We start from the raw sequence: 24,034 nt of genomic DNA, 5'->3' as shown, positions 1-24,034 counted from the left end.
AGATAGCAAGAAGGCATGTAGGAAATTTCACGGGAGACAACCCCCAATTCAATTGACATCACCTATGTTATGGCATGAACATGCTAGGGCACTATATGATGTTCCATCACAAGAGCAGATACTTTGTCCATCAAACTCTAGGTCAACATAGTGTGGTTTCTTTACGGATAAGATGGTGAGATATGCCATTTGGAGGTTGAAGAATGGGAGAGCACATGATCAAGATGGCCTTGTGGCAGAGCATTTTGCACATGCATGTTATGCACTGGTCTCTATCTTGGCGAATCTCTTCAATAGAGCCATATGTGAGGGGTTTCCAGTAAGTTGTTGTGACCACACAATAGTTTCGATTTTTAAGAGTGGAGATCCATTGGCTGCTAACAACTACCGCACTATTATGATTGGCCATATGCTAGCAAAGACATATGAGTTGGTGGGTTGAAACAAAGAAAATACGGTCTACAGGACAAGCTGGCTTCTGCCATTGATACAATACGCTAGACCATATATTCACGCTAAGGGCCTTGATTGAGGAGGGATGATCATAGAGGCAAAAAATCTATTGTTGCTTTGTGGACCTCCGCAAAGCCTTTGATATTGTGCCACGTGCAAGACTCATGCAAAGATTGCGAGCCATTGGGGTCCCAGAGGATATGTAGTGGTGTATTTGTGCATTGTATGAAACTGTGACAGGGAGAGTACGAGTGCTTGGAGGCACAAAAGACTCAATGTCTAGCACGATGAGTGTAAAGCAAGGCTGTCCCCTCTCTCCTTTGCTGTTTGGACTATACATTGATGAGATTTCTGATTACATGCAGAGATGGGGTGGTATGGGAGTCAGCTTGGTTGGGGTAGTGATACCAATTTTGTCATATGCTGATGATATGGTGCTTATCTCAAATTCACTAGAGGCACTAAACAGCATCTGGATGCATTGCATGTGTTCTGTGAAGCTCAAGGATAATCTTGGAAATACTAAAATTATGGTCTTTAACACCTTAGCAGCTTGGGTGACATGCTTAGAGCACCACTTTATGTATGACGATCAGCTTGTGGAAATGGTTAGACAATATGTATACATTGGGGTCACTTTCAAAGGGCCATAGTTTTCATGGAAGGAGATTTTAGAGGCTAGGCTTGCACGGGCATATGCAGCTTTGGGTGCTCTAGAGCAGTAGTGTGCACACATATAGTTTCGAGAGTCTCATACCAAATTGTGGCTTTTTGACACTTTAGTTATGCCCAGACTACTCTATGGGGCAGCCATTTGGGGCCCAAGCCTTTATCATACTAGATGGATGCCACTTATGGACTGTGATGGATTGGAAGCACAACACTATGATGGCTGGGAACACATGGAAAGGCCACTGGTCATGATGATAGCACATATGATAAGGGCAAAAGCCTCAGTACCCCAAGAGATCATCTGGTTAGTATTGGGCGTTGCACCCATGGTAGTTGAGGCATTATTCCAAACAATTACTTTCCTCCAAAGGATATGGCAGCTCCCTAAAGACCGATATTCTAGACTAGTTCTGGAGTCTTCAAGACAGCTTGCAGCAGAGGGAGATTGACAATGTTGGTATGCACATATGAGGATGTGGCTGAACTTACATGGCATGAGTACATATAGATTGCCACCATCCGATTATAGCCTCGATTGCCCTACTTTGAGCTGCCTCAGTCTTGTAGAGCTGAATAGTGTGATCAGGGCAGACATCACTAGAGTGGAGACAGAAAGGACTTGGTCCAAGCCCCCTTTCCCATTAGGCATGAAAATAGCACAATACCAATGTCACTTCTTGTAGCTTTCTCATGACAGTTTCATAGTGAGGCTGAGATATATGGATGCTCAACTTTCCCATTGACTCCGAGTTGCTATTGGTTAGATTCGCACCTCATTGCATCAGCTGATGATTGAGACAGGTCGATGGAGCCATATTGCAGCCAATGAGAGGATGTGCCAGCTTTGTGGATAGGAACCAGAAACGGAGGAGCACTACATTTGTAGATGTACTATATACTATGACATCCGAGGCCGCTATCATTGCCTCTTTAAGGAGGGATTTGGACCACTAAGACGGGTAATGGACTATGACGACCAAAGATATTTGGGCCTTTTCTTATTGGAGCTCCAACAACGTAGAGCATTATGGTTATGGGATAGGAGGCGACCCTAGTGTCATCCACTCCTCTAGAGAACAATTACAAACTTCTTCAGCGTAGCTGAAACCCCAGCCACTACCACCCCATACACTACATCTCCTATTGATAGGTGTTGAGGTACAACATCAGACGGCATCACATTTGATAGAGCTACAGCGTTACACAGAGCATGACGCCCTAGAGTACCTACTTGGCAACATAGGTGTGCCCATATGTGTCACATTCGCATCACGATTGCCCATTACAGAGGCAGATTGGCACACTGACTCAGTAAGAGGTAGTTTGCAGAGTCTTGGTGGATTCCATAGACTGAGGGGGAGAGACTCTACACTCTTTTTATCTTTTTAATCTTTTTAAACTTAGTTTTTCCAGCTTTTTCAGTTGCCATACTTCTCATTCCAATCTATCATGTAGACCTACACATAAATTTCATCTCTTCTTCTCTGATGAGAGATGATGATACGAGTTGTATTGGCTATGGTCTCATAGGCCACTCTAGCTTTTTATAGACGTTAATAGATCTTTCTTTCTTTTCTTTCTTTCTTTCTATGCATCATCATATCAATCTAGCTTGCTAGTCAACTATCAGATGTGGAAGAAAGTTAGGGATTATTTATATTGTATTGGACCCTTATTTTCAGGGTTCCCTAAGTTAGTCTTATTTCAGGGTTTTGTCTCATCATGTACAGAGGATGCATGTTATGTTTATTTTAAGATGATGTTACTATGTTTGACAGATGTTTTTCTGTTCTTTTTACTTTGCAGTCCTTGAGAATACAGGCCAATATATTTTGATTGAAGGGTGTGTATCTACTTTTAAGGCTTTTCAGAAGTGGAAGACAAGTTCATCAGTGAAGCACTGTGCTCATTTACATGGGGTTATTCAGAAGTGCAAAGAAGGCTAGTGTGAGACAGAATATTTAATATAATAAGCTTTGCAAGTCCTGCACTGAACTGAATCTCTTCAAGGTGACAAGTGTGAGCTATAAGAAGGGGGCACATGGTTAGTTTGAGGTTTTGAACAAGAAGCAGTGGTTTGTGCCCACTTGATAGCTGTTTATATAAGCAGTCTTATGCAATCTCACCTCCACGAGTATTTTATTCTTCATGCAACCATCATGTCTCTATGATGACTAGCATGGAGATGTCACTTGGGCTGGTTCTACATACTTCAGCAAAGTTTTAAGGAAAACAAGGTTGATAAGTTTGCAGTTCGAAAAATCCTTGGAAAAAAAAAACATGTACTTTGTTGAGGATAGAAGTGGGGCCATTATTTTAATGGTCCTTTCTTTACTCTGTCTTGGCTCATGGCCTGTATTCTTTAATATTCTAGAACGGCGAGGCCGTTTGCCTCAACACACATATTTGGATTATTCTTTCAGTACATTTATCACAGCTGCAGCCTTTGCCCTCACTCTTGGGGAGATTGGCTATTCTCCACAAAACTTCACTATACAGATCATGCAGGTTAGAATCTTGATCTTTTCATTCAAGTTAAAAATTTTCAGACGTTCTTTTAAATATGTGAAAATTCCAAAATGCTGAACCTATGAATAAGATAACATTTAGATATTGCAGAAATGTTAATTAGTTATCTGATGAGCATGTGAAAAAAGTGTGACTATAATATCATTTAAATAACTTGGTTCTACATGACAATGGCTGTTAACTTCCGAATGCAGACCTCCAACTTTAAAAGAGAGATTTTTCAAAATGGGTAAGATTTTAAAGCTCATTTACAAGGAGACCAAAACAATTTTGATTGCTTTCTGAAGAAACTTGAATTCATGTTTTCATGCTAGCCTTTTAGTGGTAAGGTCTTGGATTCGTATCCATGATCATGTAGGTGCATGTCCCCCCAGCATCATGGATATTGACTCCTATGTTTCTGGGTTTTCAGGTCTACATGCTTCTTGAACCTTCCAAGTGGGCTCCTAGCTGCCTGGCCAAGCATGTTCTTCTTCTCTCTGCCTTGTGAAAGCTTGCATAAGTGTTCACATGTAGACATAACTGTTGAAAAGTGTTGGCTCTTTGGAGCACCACCTTGAGGCATCTCGTATGGGTCTTCTCATGCAGATTTAACTGTTATTGAAATGCTCATTGTGGTCCTCAAATCCACATCTAGAAGAAAAGAAAATATGCAACTGAATGAGTATAATGCTTCTTTCACTTCAAATGGCCAGATCGTTTTTGTCAAGAAGCTCAAATAGCTCTGATCCATGCTGTCAAAAAGCTGAAAGAGCTCTCCATTAAGAAAGAGCTCTCCATTAAGATGTTATAATATCTCTGATATCAAGTGTCATGTGGTAAAACACAGCAGAAGAATGCTTGGATATAGCCAAAATGAATACTAAACTAGCCATGAGTGGCTGAAAATGATAATGCGAAGAAAGTGACATTTACAGCAGATAATTAGAACACATGCTCTACAATGGTGGGATATTCACTTCCTACCATGGTGGATCTGTAGAGCCCTTACCTTGCTAAAGGTGGATTAAGAATCCCAAAAAATGGTGTGAACCAAGAAAATGATAAAAAAAGGTACAATTCCTTTAGGCCTCTGTGTATCTAGAACTAGGGCTAAGAGAACCAAGGAGTCTGTGATGCTGGAGTGGCTCAAGATAACTACCTTGTCCTGAAGCTGAGGTATGGAAGGAGGAGAGAAGAAGATGGCTATGCTCTATTGACACATGAAGGGTGGTCCATATGTAGATAAAAGCCATGTCCACTATCTAAGTTTGTGCCACTCTTTTTACTAGAGATGCATGGGGGTCTCAACAGAATTTACTAATATTATTCAATAAGAAATACATCTTTTTATTTGTAGGCAAATTCTGTTTGCAATTATGTATGATTATATGACAATAGTGCCTTGCAAAGTTAGCTCATAACTAAAGTATAAGCCTAGCATGTAAGTACTAGAGAGATAAGTTGATGACTTACATACTGGTGCTGCAATGATACTTTTGGTGCTTTAAAGTAAGGGTATGATGAATCAGCTTGGGAAGAAGGAAGGGTCTCGCTGCCAAATGGTAGGCATGCTTAAAATGTGGGAGAGGAGAGGGAAAAGATCAAGAATGTGCAATAGAGAATGAAATATCCCTTTTATCAAAAAAAGTATGCTTGAGTGTGCCGTGCATGGTGTCGGAGTCCCATAGTTGGGAATGACTTTTGTGTCATGCTTAGTGTTGAAGACAATCAGACGAACACTTTGAAAGTGTGCCATAGAAGTGTGATTGTATTGGACATTCCCACTTGCAGGCTTTTGTGAGATGAATGTGGCTTGGGGTGGGTGTCATGGAATGTTTGACACCACTCACAGAAATTTGTTGGATTGGATGGCCATATTGGAGGGTGGTGTTGTGTGGTGTGGTTCTCTATTAATTGTGAGTGTGTATTTGGTGGCAACTCAAATATATGGGCTAGGAAGTTATCATTTAAATGCTCTAAGGAGGCAAGATGGGCAAGAGGGTCAAAATCCATTGGTGGTGTTAGCAAACTAGCTAGTCAAGCCTCTAGAAGTTGTCAAATGTGCTGGCTGTAGGGGTTGTCCATAATACTTATGCTGCATTACCAGCAGGTTGCTAGTAATAAGTGCAAGCACCTTGTAGGTTGGGGTTGGTTTTGTGGCACCTTGGTGTGGAATTAAAACCCCATCTTGGCTGCCAATGAGGATAAGTAAGGTTGGTTATTTCTTGGTGGGTATGAGGTCCTAGGAGTAGAAGTATAGCATTGATTACTTTGGTGTTGTCCACCTTTTGTGTGAGATTCTTCGTTAGTATGGATAGACCTTAAGCAATTGTCACAAATCTGATGTTTTAGAAATGTAGTGCTAGTGGTTTGTGGTTGTTGGATTCGAGTGTTGTCTATGGAAGGCAAGCTGCCTTTTGTAGGACTTGCCTTTGGTTTTGTAGAGTTCTTGCCACTCCTTGATTTTTTCTTTGTAGGAGTAAAAATTAGGTCCCCTTCCAAAGTGGAGGATGATTTTTTGTGGGCTTAGTTAGGTTATGGTGCAAAACGTAGAAACTGACACTCAAACTCATAAAAGTTTGGTATGGTAGGTAAAGAAATAACTTGTTAATAAGTTAAATAATGTTGAAAAATGGGTTTAGAAGGTTGCTACTTGGCCAAAATGCCCATGCAAACTGAGAAAACGTTTTTAGGGGCTGGGTCTCAGCCATTCAGTTAGTTTACAGCTTGAGAGAGAGAGAGAGAGAGAGAGAGAGAGAGAGAGAGAGAGAGAGAGAGAGAGAGAGAGAGAGATTTACGAGAGATTTACGAGAGAGAGAGAGAGAGAGAGAGAGAGAGAGAGAGAGAGAGAGAGAGAGAGGTGTTGGTCCATTTTTTGATTAGAGAACAATAATTTGCTATAGAAGACAGCCTTGTGGGAGCCTTAATTGGCAGGGGACAGTAGGGAGACACCTTCTAGGGGCTGGCAACAGCATTGCTGATCAGGTGACAACTTTTTGGAGGTGCCTGGTAGTAGATGATTGTATTATATTCTGATTGGAGCAAGTAGCAGGTAGATTTTAGGGTCTTCTCGGGAAGAAAATTGGATTTCTATCTCATTGTGGCTCTCTCTCACATTCTTGAGTAATTTCTCAAAAGATCTCAGCATTTCTTAGCCATTTGGGAGCAGATCTCAGCCATATTTGGTGGACAATAAGAGGATTTTTGTTGTAAACCCTAAATTTAAGCAAAAATTAGGGTTTGGTGGCCACCTCGAGACTCGTGCCAATAGGAGAAGGCATTGTACACTGAATTCAATACTTGAAATTTGTGTAATTGTCAAGGAATTCAGATGCGAGCCCATTCATTGTAAATTGGGGCAGCATTTGGCCAGTTTGTGGTTCTAATTGTGCAAGTCCTGGGTGAAAAGTCAAGGGGCAAATGGCTCGAATTGCTTGTTGATTGTTATTATAGCAAGGGGCTTTTGGAACAACAAAGGAGATCGTGGGATTTTAGGTGTACTCTTTCCATTTGCAATATAAGATAAACAAATACTGCAAGGGGTGCCAATTTTGGGGCCAACAAGGTGTCCAATGTCCAAGACTAAAGTGATAAAGTGTGCATTTTTAGTTTATGTGAATTTTATGCTTGCTGTAATTAGTGCTAAATTAGGTTATTTACCACCCTATCCGAGGAGGAAGGTTGGTTTCATGGTTCCGTCACCGGGATACCATCAATTACCTCGAATTAGTGGGGCCGAGGCACATGATTAGAAGCTTTGCTCTAGTCCCGAGGTTGTATTCAGCTGGGTATTACAGCAAGAGTGTCTATAGATAGTGAGATGGGATCAAGAAGGGATGATACTTCTCGATTTGAAAATTCACAAAGTGTTGGGAAAACGCAATGCTTGATCTTGGACAAGGGACAGAGCATAGGCAGCAAGCTGATAATGTTGGTTTAGACCAGCATGTGGTTCCTTCTAGGCCTTTAGAAGCTGATGATCAGCAAGAGAAAGAGGAATTTAATGACTAGTTTAAAGATCGGCTGAGGACATCAGCTGAAATGTTTATGCAATTGGTAGATGGTCCTTAGTTCATGCACTTTTTGAATCCATTATAGGAGGGCAGTAAAGGCAAAAAGAGGAAATCATCTTCGAGAGCTCCGGGATAGCAAGATACACCGAAGAAAGGATCAATACAGTAGTGTGATGTTCTAAGTGTGAGCAGTGAGCACAAGCAAATGATGTCAGTGGGGCAATTGATGCATATGCAAGGCCAACTTGGAAGTGCCAATCCAATGCTTTTTGGAAAGTAGGGCATGTACACAATGATGGGGCAGCCAAGGTACTTTGGTGGTGGCACTAGTTTCTATACTATGGTGGCCTTGTACGGGGATACATGGCCCAACTCCTTATGGTATACGGCAATCAATACGTGGTGAGATTTTTGCTCCCACTTGCATCATTGTATTTTATCCCGATGATAGACTACTCCTTTTGTTGGCCAAATAAGAATTTTAAGCTGATTTGAACTCTTTGAGATGCTAGATTTGGTCTTGTTAAATCTTTGCTTGGGCACATTGTTCTAACCATGTGATGATGGAGATATTGCTTCATTGCAAACAAAGTACATTGAGATGTTCTTGGGTAGATTTGGAGTGGAGGATTGCAAACCTATTGCTATCTTTGCAGAAAGGATTGACTCTTAGCATTCATGATGTGGAGTTTACTTTGATGTTGTTCTCTATCAGCAAGCTATGTTATGCCTCATCTATGTGTGCATTATAAGGCTAGGCATTCAGTTTGTAGTCTCATAGATGAACAAATTTATGCATAGCCCAGGCACAAAGCATTGGCAAGTAGTTTTTTTTTTTTTGATATAAGACACACATGCTCAAATGCCCACAAGGGGGAATTATTAGCACCACAATTGGATGCCCTTTCAAATTTAGACTGGGCTGGTGATTATAAGAATTCTCTCTTCTTTGAAAAAGAATATTGTGACAAGTTTTCCAGCTAGGCTATTTTCCCACATATTAGACTGTCATTTTGTTTGTACTTGTGAATTGTGGTCAAAACTGAAAATTGCTTGCCTGAACCCAAGGGTCAGATTGTCAATCTGGATCAGTTTGTCTATCATTTCATTTGGATGTATAGTAAAGGTGACTGAAGGACCATATAAATGGTAACTTGGTTGGAGTTGCTGGCCTTATCACTTGTGTATGTGCCTGTCCATGAGTTGTAAAGCAATGAATGGTTGCAAGTGAGCTTCAGTGAAATGAAACTCCACTTGAGATTGCAAAAATCAGAGTTTACAAACGTGCAATATTCCTGACTGAACTACTGTGCCATATCAACAAAAAATTGCAAATAGAAATCTGACCATTGATGCAGGAAATAACCTAAGCAAACCAGTTGCTGCAAAGAGAAACCTCAATCATACTACAACTAGTACAAAGCTGTCCTCCATAAATAAAGGTCATGAGCACAACAGGGATCTTCTCTTTGTAGAAGGTTAGACTATTCAACTCTTTGTACAAAGCTGTCCTCCATAAATAAAGGTGCATGGAATTGGGACTGGCCACGCTAAACACGGTCGTGGTAGAAGGTTAGACTATTCAACTCTAAGAAGCATACACAGACCTCTGTAAGTTATATTTATTGAAACTACATTTAGTGACTGCGATAGAATTCTGATCCTAGAAAAGTGAGGAAAATGTGGCAAGACTTGAAATTGACCATAGGTAAGATAAGCCCCCCATATTTTCTTTACGTAAAAACAGAAAATTGAAATACGAATGCACTTGTTCAGAAAACATAGTGAAACAGCATACCTCTATATTGTCAGATGGTCAGCAAGAAAACAACATTGGATTAGATCTACTCTTGAGAGACAGGGTTCTCTCTTTTGGCAGTCAATGTGGAGAGGATATTGGTTATCAGAAGTGTCACCAGAAACATTAGTTAAGGGAGCTTATGACTTGATGCTTATTCATGTAGCTGTCTGAATTGCAGAAAATTTTCTGATTCAAAAATACACACAGTTCAATAAGAAGAGAATCCTTTGACAAAGAAATACAAACTGAATCTGTTTTTTTGCTGGATGCAGGTCTCAAAAAATGGTTATAGTGTGATTTTTGCAATGCTCGGAGGTGTCACACTTTGTCTTGGCAACATCATGATGCAGTATTCTCTTGCTTTTGTGGGCATCTCATTGACTGAGGTGGTGTCTGCAAGCATAGCTGTTGTAATTGGTGAGATTATTATCTTGTGTGAGAGTCATAAGTTAGAACATGCATGATATTGAGGATAGCACATGAAATGGCCACATAGTTTGTACACATTCTCAAGTTAGTTCTTTAAGTTCTTATTTCACTTAATTTACACACAACAGGTTGTGATGAGCTGTTGTCGCCCCAAGCCGCCGCGCCTGCCCGGCCAAAAAAAAAAACCCAAAAGAGGCAAAAAAGAAAGAAGTAAAGAAAAAGAAAAAGAAGACCCACCAAAACCCACCCACTTGGGACACATATTTTTGTTTGATTGAAGGCCTCAGTTGTGATTTGGCATTATAATCAAGTTCTCATTTCATTTAATTTACATACAACAGGTTGTGATGAGCCGTTGCGGCCACCCAAACAAATGCATCATGACACCAAAGCAATAAGTTCTCGTCAAAGGATCACAATTTAGCACATTATGCTAGGAGATAATACATTTATTGAGATCCAGCATTGTGTGCATAGAGTACAAGCAGTTTACAAAATAAACATAAAAGAACAAGCCACTCACAAGAGAGAGTCCAGAACATGGTCACAAGTGACGGCTATTTTTGGACTTGAGGATTTGTGGGGACGGTAGCTTCTTTCCGTCCCACGTCCCATTCCATGTAACTATATAGTCACAAGTAACAACAATTTCTCCCCATCCTCCGTTTCCTGTCTTGGTCCCATTTTGTGTCACTTGTGACAATGGTCCAGAACAAGGGCTTTAGGGAAAGTAAATATCATTCTCTATAATGCCAAACCATATGTCACTATGTGGAAGAAGGTGCCAAAGTCCAAGGTATCAAGAAATGCATATTTTCTCCTCCTCATGTGCCCAGAGCCACCTCTCCCATCATTGACATGGAGTATTGTCATAAGATTCGAGATAACACCCTCGACCTTCTTATATACTTAAAAGATATATGGTGAATATTATGCTGGGGCAGAGAGAGAACATATGAGAGAAAAGAAAGACATGGAGAGAGAGAGAGAGAGAGAGAGAGAGAGAGAGAGAGAGAGAGAGAGAGAGAGAGATTGACAACACACTAGGACAGGAAGATGGGCCCGTCCCTCCCCCTTGTGGAGTTATATTATTGACAAGGAGCAAGCTCCTCCATTACACATAAATCAGTTCTTAACTTGTAGATCTCTCCACTTCTAGAGAATCATGTCTCTCGTCTTTCTTAGTGAGAGAATTACCTCTCTCGTCTTTCTTAGTGAAAGAATTACTTCTCTCCATGATTCATTAAGAGAGAAAAGACCTTAAACCTTGACTTGTAAGGGAGAGGATGACCCCAAATGAATGCAATGCTCATTACACTCAAGTAAATGTTTTCAAGCGTCTCCGAATGCACACATAAATACATACACACAATGCTAATGCACTTTCTCTTCTTAGAACTCAATCCATCTTCATTTATGTGTAACTCCTTGGTTCTTGTGTACACTCTTACACTTGGCAGACACTTTCTTTCCCCTTCATAACTTGTACTGCGTATACCAGATATCCCCGTCATAGTGCTCTGATCACCCCATTAAGTGATGCACTAGGAATACTAGTCTCTAAATGGTCTCATGGCCATGCTAGATCATCGTCAAGACTTAAAGAAAAGTGAGCCATTAATTTATTGACATAAATTTACTAAATAGAGAATGCGTAATAAGCAATCAATTCAGTAACATCCCTTCGGCTTCTAAACAGTTGACCTCAACTGTAGAGGGGATACATAGTCCTTAAGAAGATCTGGAAAGTCTTGTAGTTCTCTCTCTCAGTCATAAATTGAGCGTCCAATGGGGGATAATTCTTAAACTTAACCAGGTACTTCCGTAATACCTTACCTGACCTTAGAGTATTGTCTTGTAGTTTCTCCTTTTCAGGTAAATCTTTCTTGATTGGTTCCATTGGAGGTTCTCCAATATAGGGACGCAGTAAACTTATATGAAAAGCATTATGAATGTTCCAATGACTTGGTAGATCCAAACAAAAAGTCACATCGGTTATCTTATCTATGATCTTGAAAGGGCCATAATAGCGATTAGAAAGCTTAACCACTTTACCCTTTTGACATTTTTGCTTTTTCAAGCGAGTCTTCTCAAACTTAAGAAGAACATACCGTGCAAACTTGAGATCTAACTTACGACGATGCTTATCAGCTTCGTGTTTATGCTTCTCTTGTGTCCTTTGGATAGCAGCTTTTACTTGAGTGAAAGCTATACCAATGTCTCTAATAAACTCATTTGCTGCAAAGATCTTATCTTTAGTAAGAAGAATGGGTGGAAAATGAGGCTTACTATAGATGATCTCAAAGGGTGCCTTACCAGTACTAGAGTTCACTGTGTTATTGTATGCGAACTCTACTAAAGGCAAATACTTTTTCCGTTCTCTTTGATTATCAAAGACATAGGATTTCAAAAGGTTTAGAACAGTAGAATTAGCACTTTCACTCTGCCCATCCGCTTGAGGATGATAAGAGGATGAAAACTTTAACTGAGTCTCGACGTTCTCGAAGAGAGCTTGCTAAAAGAAGCTGGTCATGCAGAGATTTTGATCACTTATAATGGACTTAGGCATGCCATGATGCTTGAAAATATGAGCAATGAATAGCTTGGCCATATGATTGGCTTTGATTGTCTTTCGCACAGGTATAAAGTGTGCTTTCTTACTGAATCTATCAATGATAGTTCAGATTGCATCATTGCCTGCTTGTGTGCGAGGAAGCTCCTTTATAAAGTCCATGGCTATACTTTTCCAAAGCTCATTGGGAATAGGTAATGGCTTCAGTAGACCAGGTGGTTTATGCTTGTCATACTTTACTTTTTGGCATATTTTGCACTCGCGGACATATCTTTCAATGTCAGCTCTAAGAGTGGGCCAAAAGAAATATTTTTCAAATGCTTGAGTAGTGGGTAGAATACCCCTATGTCTAGCATATGGAGATGCATGTGCTTCATCCATTACCTTGTGTTGCAATGGTAATGCTACATAAATTTCTTAATGATGATACAAATAACCATCTCGAATCGAGTAAGGTGTAATTGATTGACCTGAGTTAAGCTGATCTTATATGGTTGAGAAGTTGGAATCAGTTGCATACATTTTGGGTAAATCTATGAACTCGTTATGGCAAATAGTTGTGATTGCATTTACTTGAGGTCGCTGTGATAGAGCATCTACTACCACATTCTTAGTTCTAGATGTGTGAAGGATTTGAAAGTGAAACATAGATAAGAAATTTGCCCAACGCATCTATTTCTTTGAGAGCTTCTTCTGAGTGAGGAAGTATCTTAGACTTTGGTGATTTGTTTTAATAACAAAATCTGCACCAAGTAAATAGTGTTTCCATACTTGAAGAGCATATACCACCGTTATAAGCTCTTTCTCATATACTGGAGTATGTAGCTCATGATTCTTGAGGTGTCGGCTCTCAAATGCTATTGCATGATGCTCTTGGTTAAGCACAGCTTCAATGCAATCCCTAGAAGTATCGCAGTGAACTTCAAAAGGCTTTTGAAGATCCGGAACTTTGAGAACTGGTTCTTGAGTCACAAGAAACTTAATTATTTCAAAGGCTTGTAGTTGCCTTGATCCCTAGTAAAAAGGCATTCGCTTCTTAGTAAGGTCATGTAGAGGAGATGCAACATACGCAAAACCTCGTATCTTGTGTAGTATGAACATAGGCCCAAGAAAGTTCTAACTTCATGTACAGAAGTAGGTGTAGGCCATTCAACAATGGCTCGAATCTTCTCAGGATCCATTCTCACCAGATTGTGAGAAACAATATGGCCCAAGTAATGAATTTCCGAAAGGAAAAATTCACTCTTCTTAGCATTGACTTGTAGTCTATGCTTGCGAAGCTCTTGAAAAACAATAGATAGATGTTTTCTATGCTCTTCTTCAGACCGTGAAAATATTAGAATGTCATCAAAGAAGACACTGTGAACTTTGAGTGAGATTTGAAAATTCTCTCCATTATTTGATTGAATGTGGCGGGTGCATTAGTCAAACCAAATGGCATGACTAAGAACTTGTATAGTCCAAACGTTGTATGAAAAGTTGTCTTATGAACATCTTCAGGTGCTATTCGTATCTGGTGATAGCTGCTCTTGAGATCAATGCGACTAAAGATACTAGCCCCTTGTAACTTATCCAAGATATCATCTATACTTGGGATAGAAAAATGATTCTTGATTGTGATATTGTTTAAAGATCTATAGTCTATGCACATATGGAAAAAATTACATTTCTTTTGAACAAGTAAGACTGGAGAGCATATGGAGAAGAGCAAGGTTGAACTAATTCTTTTTCCAATAGTTCGTTTACTTGTTTTAGGATCTCCTCTTGCTGACTTGCACTTACTCGGTAAGGCTATTGGTTAGGTAGTGAACTACCTAGGATAAGATCAATTGTGTGATCTTTTGGGCGCTTAAGAGGTAACTCTCCTGGGAGTGAATCACCAAAAGAATCTTCATATTATTTAACAAAATTATGTTTGGCTTGATCAATTAAAGAGAGGGGTTTTTTTAAAGTCTGAGACTTGGAAGCATTAGTTGGTATTGTGTGTTCATTAGAGGCATTAAGTGCCCTTGAATGATTAGCTTCTTTTGACTCTCTCATAAAAATCATGTACGCAGAAATAGCTTTTTTCATTTCTTTAGAAATGCTAACATGACTAACCATTGGCACATGCCAATCTTCAGCATTAGCAATGCATACTATGTTCTGACCCTTGAATTGAAATGCAAGGGTCTTCTTAACAAAATCGGGAAGAGGTCTAATCTTGTAATGCCAAGGCATACCTAAGATAACATCACAGTTACCAATGGGTGCAAGTAGAAAAGATTATTGGTCGCGGTAATCCCCAATTCTAAGATTCAACTTCCCTTGGATAGGAGTAGAATTGGTTGTAAGTCCTTCAAATGCCGAATCTGATCTAATTGGTGTTCCCAATCGATCCGGTGGAATTTGTAGCCTTTTAGTAGTATTTACTGATACAAAATGATCTGTGGACCTTGGATCAAAGAGTATCAAAACTCATTGATTGTTGAGTATCCCCCAATCCTTTAAGAGTTGTCTCTTCTTCTCATTTGAATGAGTGTTAGCTTGCACATCCGGAATAGAATTTGAGGATGGCGGAGGAGGGTCTTTAATTACATTTGCTTTCTTCCTTTTGTGAGGACAATTAGGCTTCATATGTCCTAACTTCACCTTCCTTCCTCTTTGTACTTTTGTATCTCAGAGGATGAGAGATACTTACGCTTCTTTTTGTTACCCTCTGACTTTGAATATTGGTCATGGGTAGAGGTAGGTCTTCTTTGATTAGTCCTGTCTCTTGGTTGATCATAGGGGTGCGCTTGTCTAGCTATATAAAAACTAATCTCCAACTTTTGAAATGTACTAGATGTATGCAAACTTTTAGCTATGATGGCAAACTCCATCATGCGAGATAAGGTTTCATGTGGATACACCTTCATGGTTCTGTGTAAATGAGGGAGTAGGCCAGCTTCAAACTTCATTTTCTTCTCTTCATCGCTGATCTCCATGAAAGGAGTAAACCTTGAGAAGAGTAGACCAAAACTTGTCCACATAACTAGTGACCTTCTCATGCTCTTTCTGGCCTAGCCAATTCTACTCCTTAACATCATTCTCAAAATTAGGAGGCAGGAACTGAGCATAAAACTTCTTGAATTTTTTCCAAGTTGTAGGTTTCCTTTCCTCCAAAATGAGAGTCAACCACCAATTGCTAGCGGTGTCTTTCAAGTGCATGTCTCTATACCTGAGCTTGGACTTTTCTGAGAAATTACCATAAGAAAAAGCAACTTCAAATTGCTGACAAAGGCTAACGCCTTAGCAGGATCTCTTTTACTGGAGCAAGAATCAAACTTTATGTCCTTATCCTCAGACTTGAAAGTCTTAGTCTTCTTAAGCTTGCTCCTTTTATGGTCTCTCTTTGTCCATTTGCAGATTGCATGAGATTTAGAACCAAGAGAGTAGGAACTAGAAGATGATGATGAGGAGGAGGAACTTGAGTAATCAGGGGAGTAGCTGGTTGCTGAGGGAGATGGCTTTCTCCTTATCCGCCTTACTCGAGGTGAGGTCTTTTTACTCTTCTTGACCCGAAAGTCTTTCTTTCTTCAAGGAAGCTTCTCAGCAATTGGATGCTTTGTACCTTTACCATAAATTGGTACAATGGTGTTTTCTCCAGTATCACCATCTTTTGGAGAATCCAGTCCTTCATAAGTAGCTTCTTCCCTTGCTCTTAAGCTGTCAATCAATTGACGTACTTTGGGAATCTCCAACAAGCTATGATACTCTACCAATTAAGCTTGTAATTGCTCACTTGTAGGCACTTCATCAATTGTCATCTTTACCTTCTTCTTGCAAGGATCGCCTTTACTTTGAGAAAAGTAAAGAGATCTGCTTTGATACCACTGCCATAAGATCCGAGATACACGCTCGACCTTCTTATATACTTAAAAGATATATGGTGAATATTATGCTAGCGCAGATAGAGAACAGATGAGAGAAAAGAAAGATGTGGAGAGAAAGAGAGAGAGAGCGAGAGAGAGAGAGATTGACAACACACTAGGGATTGGAAGATGGGTCCGCCCCCCTTGTGGAGTTATATTATTGACAAGGAGCAAGCTCCTCCATTACGCATAAACCAGTTCTTAACTTGTAGATCTTGGGAACAAGATTACGGTTCCTTGCAAGGTATACAGCCGGCTAACACTTGCACAACTTGGAAGTTGGCATCTTTTGATCCTTCTTGAGTCTCTCCTCTTATACACAATATGTGTAGGGATCTCCTCTTGGAGCTTGATTTCAGCAGAGCTTCCGCATCACTTGCACCTTCTCTCCTACACAATATGTGTAGGGATCTCCTCTTGGAACTTGATTTCGATAGAGCTTCCGGAGCACTTTGTGAGACTTGAACCGCCTTCTCTCCTCCTCTTGCATCCATGCAAAGTGATGCTTCCTTTACCTCCTCCATACCCAAGGAGAGCCTCCTTTTTATAGGCTCCAAGAACTTCTCTTCTTAGAGAGAGACTTGGGTGCCAAGATTGGAAAGGTTGATCGTCATGCAAGATGTGGTTGTTTCAAGATCTACTCTACAGCACCAATTTTGGAATATCTCTCTGTGCATTGCTCGGATGGAAAAACGTCCAACACAAAAGTTGTAGATCTTGCCTTTTCTGATAACCCTCGCGGGCCATTTTTAGAGATCAACTTTCTATCGCGAGATATTTTAAAAATGGATTCACCATGTCTATTTTAAGAAAAGTAGCTTTTTAAACTCTATTCTTAACTTATGGTCCATGCAACCACCTTGAGCCATAGATAAGGAGAGTTCATTAGATTGCCTTGGGCCTCAACCTTAAGATTAACTTCCACACAAAAGCTTGTGTCATCTTAGACCTTAGAAAGGGAAAATCACTTCTCTCCACTTCCAGAGGATCACGTCTCTCGTCTTTCTTAGTGAGAGAATTACCTCTCTCGTCTTTCTTAGTGAAATAATTACTTATCTCTTTAATTCATTAAGAGAGAAAAGATCTTAAACCTTGACTTGTAAGGGAGAGGATGACTCTAAGTGAATGCAATGCTCATTACACACAAGTAAACGTTCCCAGGCGTCCCCTGTTGCACACATAAATACATATACACAATGCTAATGCGCTTCCTCTTCTTAGAGCTCAATCCATCTTCATTTGTGTGTAACTCCTTGGTTCTTGTGTATACTTTTACACTTGGTAGACACTTTCTTTTCCCTTCATAACTTGTACTGCTTATACTAGATATCCCCGTTACAGTGCTGTGATCACCCTATTAAGTGATGCACTAGGAATATTAGTCTCTAAATGGTCTCATGGCCATGCTAGATCATCATCAAGACTTAAAGAAAAGTGAGTCATTAGTTTATTGACATAAATTTACTAAATAGAGAATGCGTAATAAGCTAGTTTATCTATCACTTGCCCAAACTACAATTTGTGCGTCATCATGCCCACAATTTAACTGAGATTCACATTTGTACAACTTAATTGTTCCAAAAAGATTACATCCCGTGACATCTCCCACTTGCCATTAGGGGCATAGATGACCAATAATCCAATGAGCATCTCATCAACCCTCATTGAATTCCATAGGGCCCTCCTTGAGACTAGGATGCCCTAGTCTTGAATCGCACATAACCAATGCTTGTCCACACAAATACAAACCCTTGCATAAACCTCTAAGGTGTCCATAACAAGAGCCAATAAGTGAAACTTCTCCCTAGAAATAGCTTTTCAATGCACTAGGTGGGGAGATCGGCGGGGTGTGTTTGCCCAACTGGGTGAGTACTCGTTCGCACTCGAGAAATGTGGTCCCGGGGCATCGCCTCGTAGCAGCATTCCTTGGCGAGGCGATGCTGAGGTACTTGGGAGCATTATATTCGTGATCCCTACCCTTCGCGGGTAGGGAGATGACGATATCCTCCCTTTGCGATCTTGTGCGCAAGCTTGTACTCGTACCAATTGAGTACGACGGGACACCACCTTTGAGCCGACGCCCAACCTTGGGGTATGGCATCCCTTTGAGGGAACCCGCCGGGATCGGTGGTTTTAGCTAGTGAGAGTTGAGCACTACCTGGACCCTTGCACCGGGGTGCTAGGTGCCTACCCACGCTCCACTCATTGGGAGGAGTCTTCCAAGGACCTGGGTTCTGAAGGAAGTAGCAAAATCATAAGCTAGTGGCACAGGGTTCCGCCTTTGAGTCTGTTTAGGCACCCGGCTCAAAAAACAAAAACAAAAACAAAATGGAGACCATTGCACACTAGTGAGGTTGACATATCAAGCACTATCGAGGGCACCAAAAGTGGGCTGACAGCCACCCTCATGTAGTCACTATTGTCAATGTTTGAGAAAATTGGCCTTTAGTCACTAATGGCCTAGGAGAGGGGGGTTTTAGGCACAGCTCTGTTTGCTACACTAATATCGATCATAAAACTATTGCTACATCCCTATAAGAGGTAAACCTAGAGGGGGGTTTAGGCAAAACTCTCTTTGCTAGCATTGATATCGATCACACAACTATTGCTACATCCCTATAAGAGGTAAACCTAGAGTCCCTAACAACTCTCTAAGCTCTCTCAACCTAGTGCACTCGTCCCAATCTCTCTTCTTGCCTTTGTCTCTATCTCCTCCTCCATCTAGCAACATGCCTCCTCTCCCACACTCTCACACTCCTCTTACAAGGCCCTCCCCTCTCAACTTGAACAATGCTTGGGCCAACCCAGCAATGCGTATACATTACCACATCCTTGGGCAATTTGTTGCAAGGGGGCCCACTATCCTACAGGCAAAATACTACCTTGGGAGGGCAACCTAGTATACCATTTGTAGCATGAATCCCCTATGTACAAAGAGGCTCGAAGCTCCACATGGCTTGAGGAAGATAATTTCATGAAGAACTAGGGACAATAACCCTAACAAGTGGATGTTGAGAGTGCCCCTCCCCAACTGGATAGGAAGTACTCATCAAGGCCAAGGCAATATGATAGTTGTTCCATCCTTGAGCATGGAATTATCCTTGCCCTAAATCCACATGTCCAAGAAGGCCACTGTTGTCCAAAGATCCAGTGCACTAGTGGCAAGCAACGGCCTCATCCTATTCTAATCTATCAAAGCTTACCCTAAGAAGCCTCTTCCCTACCAAGGTTACTTTCAAGGGATGTCTAGGTGAGAGCTACATGTATCCTATCTTTCAATAGGTGTGTTGGTTTTCTATCACCAACCAGGCCCCATAAAACATGATGCCTCCAAGGCCACCACTTTGTCTCTAGTATTGAGCTCTACATCCAATTCGAACCTAATAAGTGGAATAGTATTTGCCATGGGAATCCTTGAGGCTGCATTGGAGTAACCAAAGGTAGAAGAGGGACTAGCTACTATCTCATGAGTCCAATGTACTCATGGCAAGAACTGCCTCATCCTACTCCCCAATCTATTAAAGCTTACCCTAAGACACCTCTTCCCTAGCAGGGCTACTTTCAAGGGATGTCTGGGTGACATCTACGTGTCCTATCTTTCAATAGGTGTGTTGGTTGTCTATCACCAACTTGGGCATACCAAAAATGACACCTTCAAGACCACTACTTTGTCTCTAGTATTGAGCTCTACATCTAGTTCGAACCTAGTAAGTGGAATAGTATCTGCCATGGGAATTCTCGAGGCTGCATTGGAGTCCCTAGAGGTAGAAGAGGGACTGGCTACTACCTCACGAATTAAGTTTTCTCCTCCTTGGAGCTGTGTGGGTTCCTATGTTACTGAATTTTCTATGCTTTGTTGGTCTTGTGCCGTCTATTGTGAGGAGGGAAGAGGTGAAAAGGAACAAGGAGAGACCATCACATATAAAAATGCTGCTAAAATGGGGGAAGTAGGAGCCATTGATAGTACAAGGAGGTAGGTAGAAAAACATGCTAGGGGGGCAAGAAAGCCGGGAATGGAGGTTGTGGCGTGTCAAGTAGATGAGTAGGAAATATAAGAGCTAGAGGAAGATGCCTAAGCAAGCAAGGAGGAGCTAGTGTGTGATGTCTACACAAGCAGACAAGTAGGGAAAAGAGGGTGGGGGTAATCAAGTATGAGGTTAGGGACAAAGAGGCCAAGTAGAGTTGGAGCAGTAGGCAAGGCAAGAGAGGCAATGTCTGGGTAGCTGGGCAACCGGCTATGCAGGGAGAATAGGGCAAGTGCTATCAAGCTCGAGGTGCGAGGGGTGAATGAGTGGCTAGAGGCAAGAGAGGCAAAGGGAAAGAATGGTGGGGCTAGAGGGCAATTGTTGGGTGGTGGCATGTAGCAGGGGCAATTGACATGCAATGAACAAGCCTCTTATGTAGGAGCAGGGTGGCAAACAAGAGGGCAATTGTTGGGCGGTGGCCTGTAACAGGGGCAATTGACATGCAATGAACAAGCCTCTTATGTAGGAGCAGGGTGGAAGACAAGATGGTGGCAGGTAGGAGTGGAGGCAAGATAAGTGAAGCGGCAAGTCTTTTAATGACACTTGGTAACTAATTTGCTCACGCCACAACATGACTTGGGTTCCTCATGGGACGATAGCTTGGGTGCCACATAAAATTGGCATCAATCAACAATGGCTTGTACCCTTGCTTCTAACTAATGATGGACTTTGACAGAAGTTGTGGTGCATAATTGCCAATGGCTCTAGGCCCTACACATTAAATGTGCCCTTGGAGTTGGCAATTAAATCTAGGTCAATTTGGTATTAGACTGTCCAAGATTAAGTGGTGAAGTTTTCATTTTCAGATTCATCATCTCCCTTGTGTAGGTGGGTGTGAGTCACTTGTGTGCAAGCGAGAGAATTTGCATTCTTGCTGAAATTGTCATAAGCTAAGTGCATTACAGTGAGCATGCCATCATACAATGGTTCAAGTCATGATGATGTCTCACAGTCTAAAGGTACACAAAGCAATAGGGGAAATGTGGCATGCAACAAGGGCAACAAGGAGGGAATGTGGGTCTAGAGCAAGAAATGGGTCCCTAGGTCACAAAATGCTGATGACGAGCGAGGAGATGAAGAATATAATGACCAGTTTAAGGCTTGGTTGAGGATAATAGCTAAAATCTTTGCCCAATCAGCCAAGGATCTTGAATTCACATTCTTTTTCAACTCCTCCAAGAAGGACAGCAAGGGCAAGAATAAGGTGTCATTCTCTAGAGCTTCCGAACAGCAACAAGTGTGAGATGGAGAGAGGATCGAAGCTTAGCTCAGAGTGCAGTAGACAGTGTGAGAGTGAAGCACGACACCCAATGCAATAGACTAAAAGAGTGTAAGTTGAAAGTACAAAGTACAACCCTTAAACCTTAGGGTTGTAGGGGGTGTTCACACCCGAACATGATAAGTGCCCTTAAGTGTGTGACAGAAGCACATACGAAATAAGACAATAAGTCTTGGGGACAAACCTCTCGTACCGAGAGTAAAAAGTGCCCAAGTGTCCTACAGATCACCGACACTCCTATGTGAGCATAGGTGTAAGTGAAAACCCAACAAACCCCCCTGGAGTGAAGAGTGATCAAGAGTACAAGGATCATCCGCCACCAAATGAGATCAAATTTAAAGCATTGCGAAATGCTTCAAATTTGTCACGAGGAAGAGCTTTGGTGAAGATGTTTGCCACATTACTGGTGGTAGGACAACAGACAAGGTTGATATCACTTGCATGTAGCCTCTCTCTGACAAAGTGATAATGCATCTCAATGTGTTTCGTGCGTGCATGAAACACTGGGTTCCGTGCCACTGCAATGGCACTTTGACTGTCAGTGAACAAAGGAGCAGGCTTCGTAATAGATACATCCAGAGGTCTAATCCATACGCATTCATTACCAATGTGTCTTGACAGTGATAAACCAATACCTCTAGCATCATGTCTGGAACTGAATGCCCAAGTAATAATGCAAAGACCCCAAGTCAGACATTTCAAAAGTTTGCTGCAAATTTTGTTTGAATGCTGAAATCTGATCAGCATGTATCCTGATAAGCAAAAGATCATCAACATATAGACAAATGATCAGCATGGATTCCCCCTCTTTACATACATAAAAAGTAGACTTAGATGAGCTTTTTATAAATCCTTGGCTGAGCAAAAAGGCATCTATCTTTGCATACCAAGCTCTAGGAGATTGTTTCAAACCATATAAAGTCTTTTTCAGCTTGCAAATCAAGTGTTCGGATCCCTTAGCTGCAAAACCAATGGGCTGTTGTACATATACTTCCTCATGAAGTTCCCCATGTAAAAATGCAGTTTTAATATGCAGCTGATGCACAGTCCATCCATAATGGGCAACCAAAGCAACCATAGACTTGATGGTCGTCATTTAGGAGGTACGAGCAAATGTCTCCTCATAGTCAATGCCTTTCTTCTGTGTATAGCCTTTAGCTACAAGCCTTGCCTTGTATTTGTCCATGGATTCATTTGCATTCCGTTTCAGCTTGTAGACCCATTTTGTTCCAATGGGTTTCTTTCCAAAGGGCAAAGACACTAAATCCCATGTTTGATTCTTAGTGATAGAATCCAATTCAGCTTGCATTGTTGCCATCCAATGCACACTTTATTGTGCATCCTCAAAACATTCAGGCTCCTTATCATAAGTGTGCTTGCTGCCATAACAAACTCCATGGTATGTGCAGTATCATGCATATGAGCTTGCCTTTTAGTACGACCAGCCATGGGTGCATCTAGATGACTATCTTTCATAGTCTGTAAGTACCATCTAGGCATTTGTCTTGCCTCCTGATTGTGCATAAGCTCTTATTGAATTTCAGCTTCAGCACTTTGCTGATTATTCAGATCAGCCAATGGCACCACTATTTCTTCTTGTTTGCTCCTTCTCTAGAAGCAAACTAACTAATTGAAGAAAGAAAATAGGCTGTGGGGCTATCCTCATTGTGAGGTTTAGGGCAGTGTGGAAAGCCAAGTGCGAAGGAGGTAATGAGTTCAATGTAGTAGATATCAGCGGTGCATCTGAATAGTACTTATCAACGTTCATGAGTTGCTCATGCAAGTCCTTAATTTTATTCAAGTGATCCTGCATAGAATCATCCATTTTCAATGTCTCTAGCTCTTTCTTTAAGAAAGAGATGCGAGTCTCATTCTTACCAATAACATCTGCTCCAAAGCTACCCAACCTTCTTGTGAAGAAGCTGCAAAATGAATGTGAGGGATGATGGACCGTTGAACTGCCAATGCAATCAGTGACAAAGCCTGTGCATCCCGTGTATCCCATGCTTTTTGAGCTGCTGATCTTTGGGGAAGTGGTTGAAGTGGAGTAGGCTGAACAGGTTGAGGTGCCTGTTGTCCACGTCCTCCTGGAGGAGGAGTAGCAGGAGCCACAACTCCGGGCCTAACTTCTTCTCCATTGATGTAGTCCCAAGGATTTTTCGCAACAAGCACGTTCTTCATCATGAAGGACCAAAGTGAATAATTGTTACCATCCAATCTGTCCTCCTTGGATACATAGGTAAATACATTTCCTCCCTGATTTGCCATGATAATCAAAACCAAGAGAATCAAAAGAGCAATGTCCAAGCTGGACTAACCTGGAAATCTCAAATTTTCCAGAAATTACATCAAATGGCTTGCTGCAATTAGTACATTGAGGTACACT

At 41.2% G+C, this 24,034-nt stretch overlaps 1 protein-coding gene across 5 annotated transcripts in view; it reads left to right on the top strand.

The window, feature by feature from the left end:
• Positions 1–24,034, top strand: part of LOC148021714 (ureide permease 1-like) — an 84,356-nt gene that overhangs the window by 11,908 nt on the left and 48,414 nt on the right. For all 5 annotated transcript variants that reach the window (XM_087697227.1, XM_087697230.1, XM_087697226.1 and 2 more), the window contains 2 exons: positions 2,932–3,633; positions 9,723–9,867. In XM_087697227.1, the coding sequence (XP_087553353.1) occupies positions 3,406–3,633; positions 9,723–9,867 (373 nt within the window). In that variant the 5' untranslated portion in view covers positions 2,932–3,405. The remainder of the gene's footprint in view (positions 1–2,931; positions 3,634–9,722; positions 9,868–24,034) is intronic.

Source organism: Lygodium microphyllum, chromosome 17 (assembly GCF_053477565.2).
Source record: "Lygodium microphyllum isolate KBCC chromosome 17, Lygodium_microphyllum_v1.1.10, whole genome shotgun sequence".
NCBI classification, from domain to species: domain Eukaryota; kingdom Viridiplantae; phylum Streptophyta; class Polypodiopsida; order Schizaeales; family Lygodiaceae; genus Lygodium; species Lygodium microphyllum.
The sequence above is the reverse complement of the archived record's forward strand: the minus strand, read 5'-3'. Positions and strand labels throughout refer to the sequence as shown.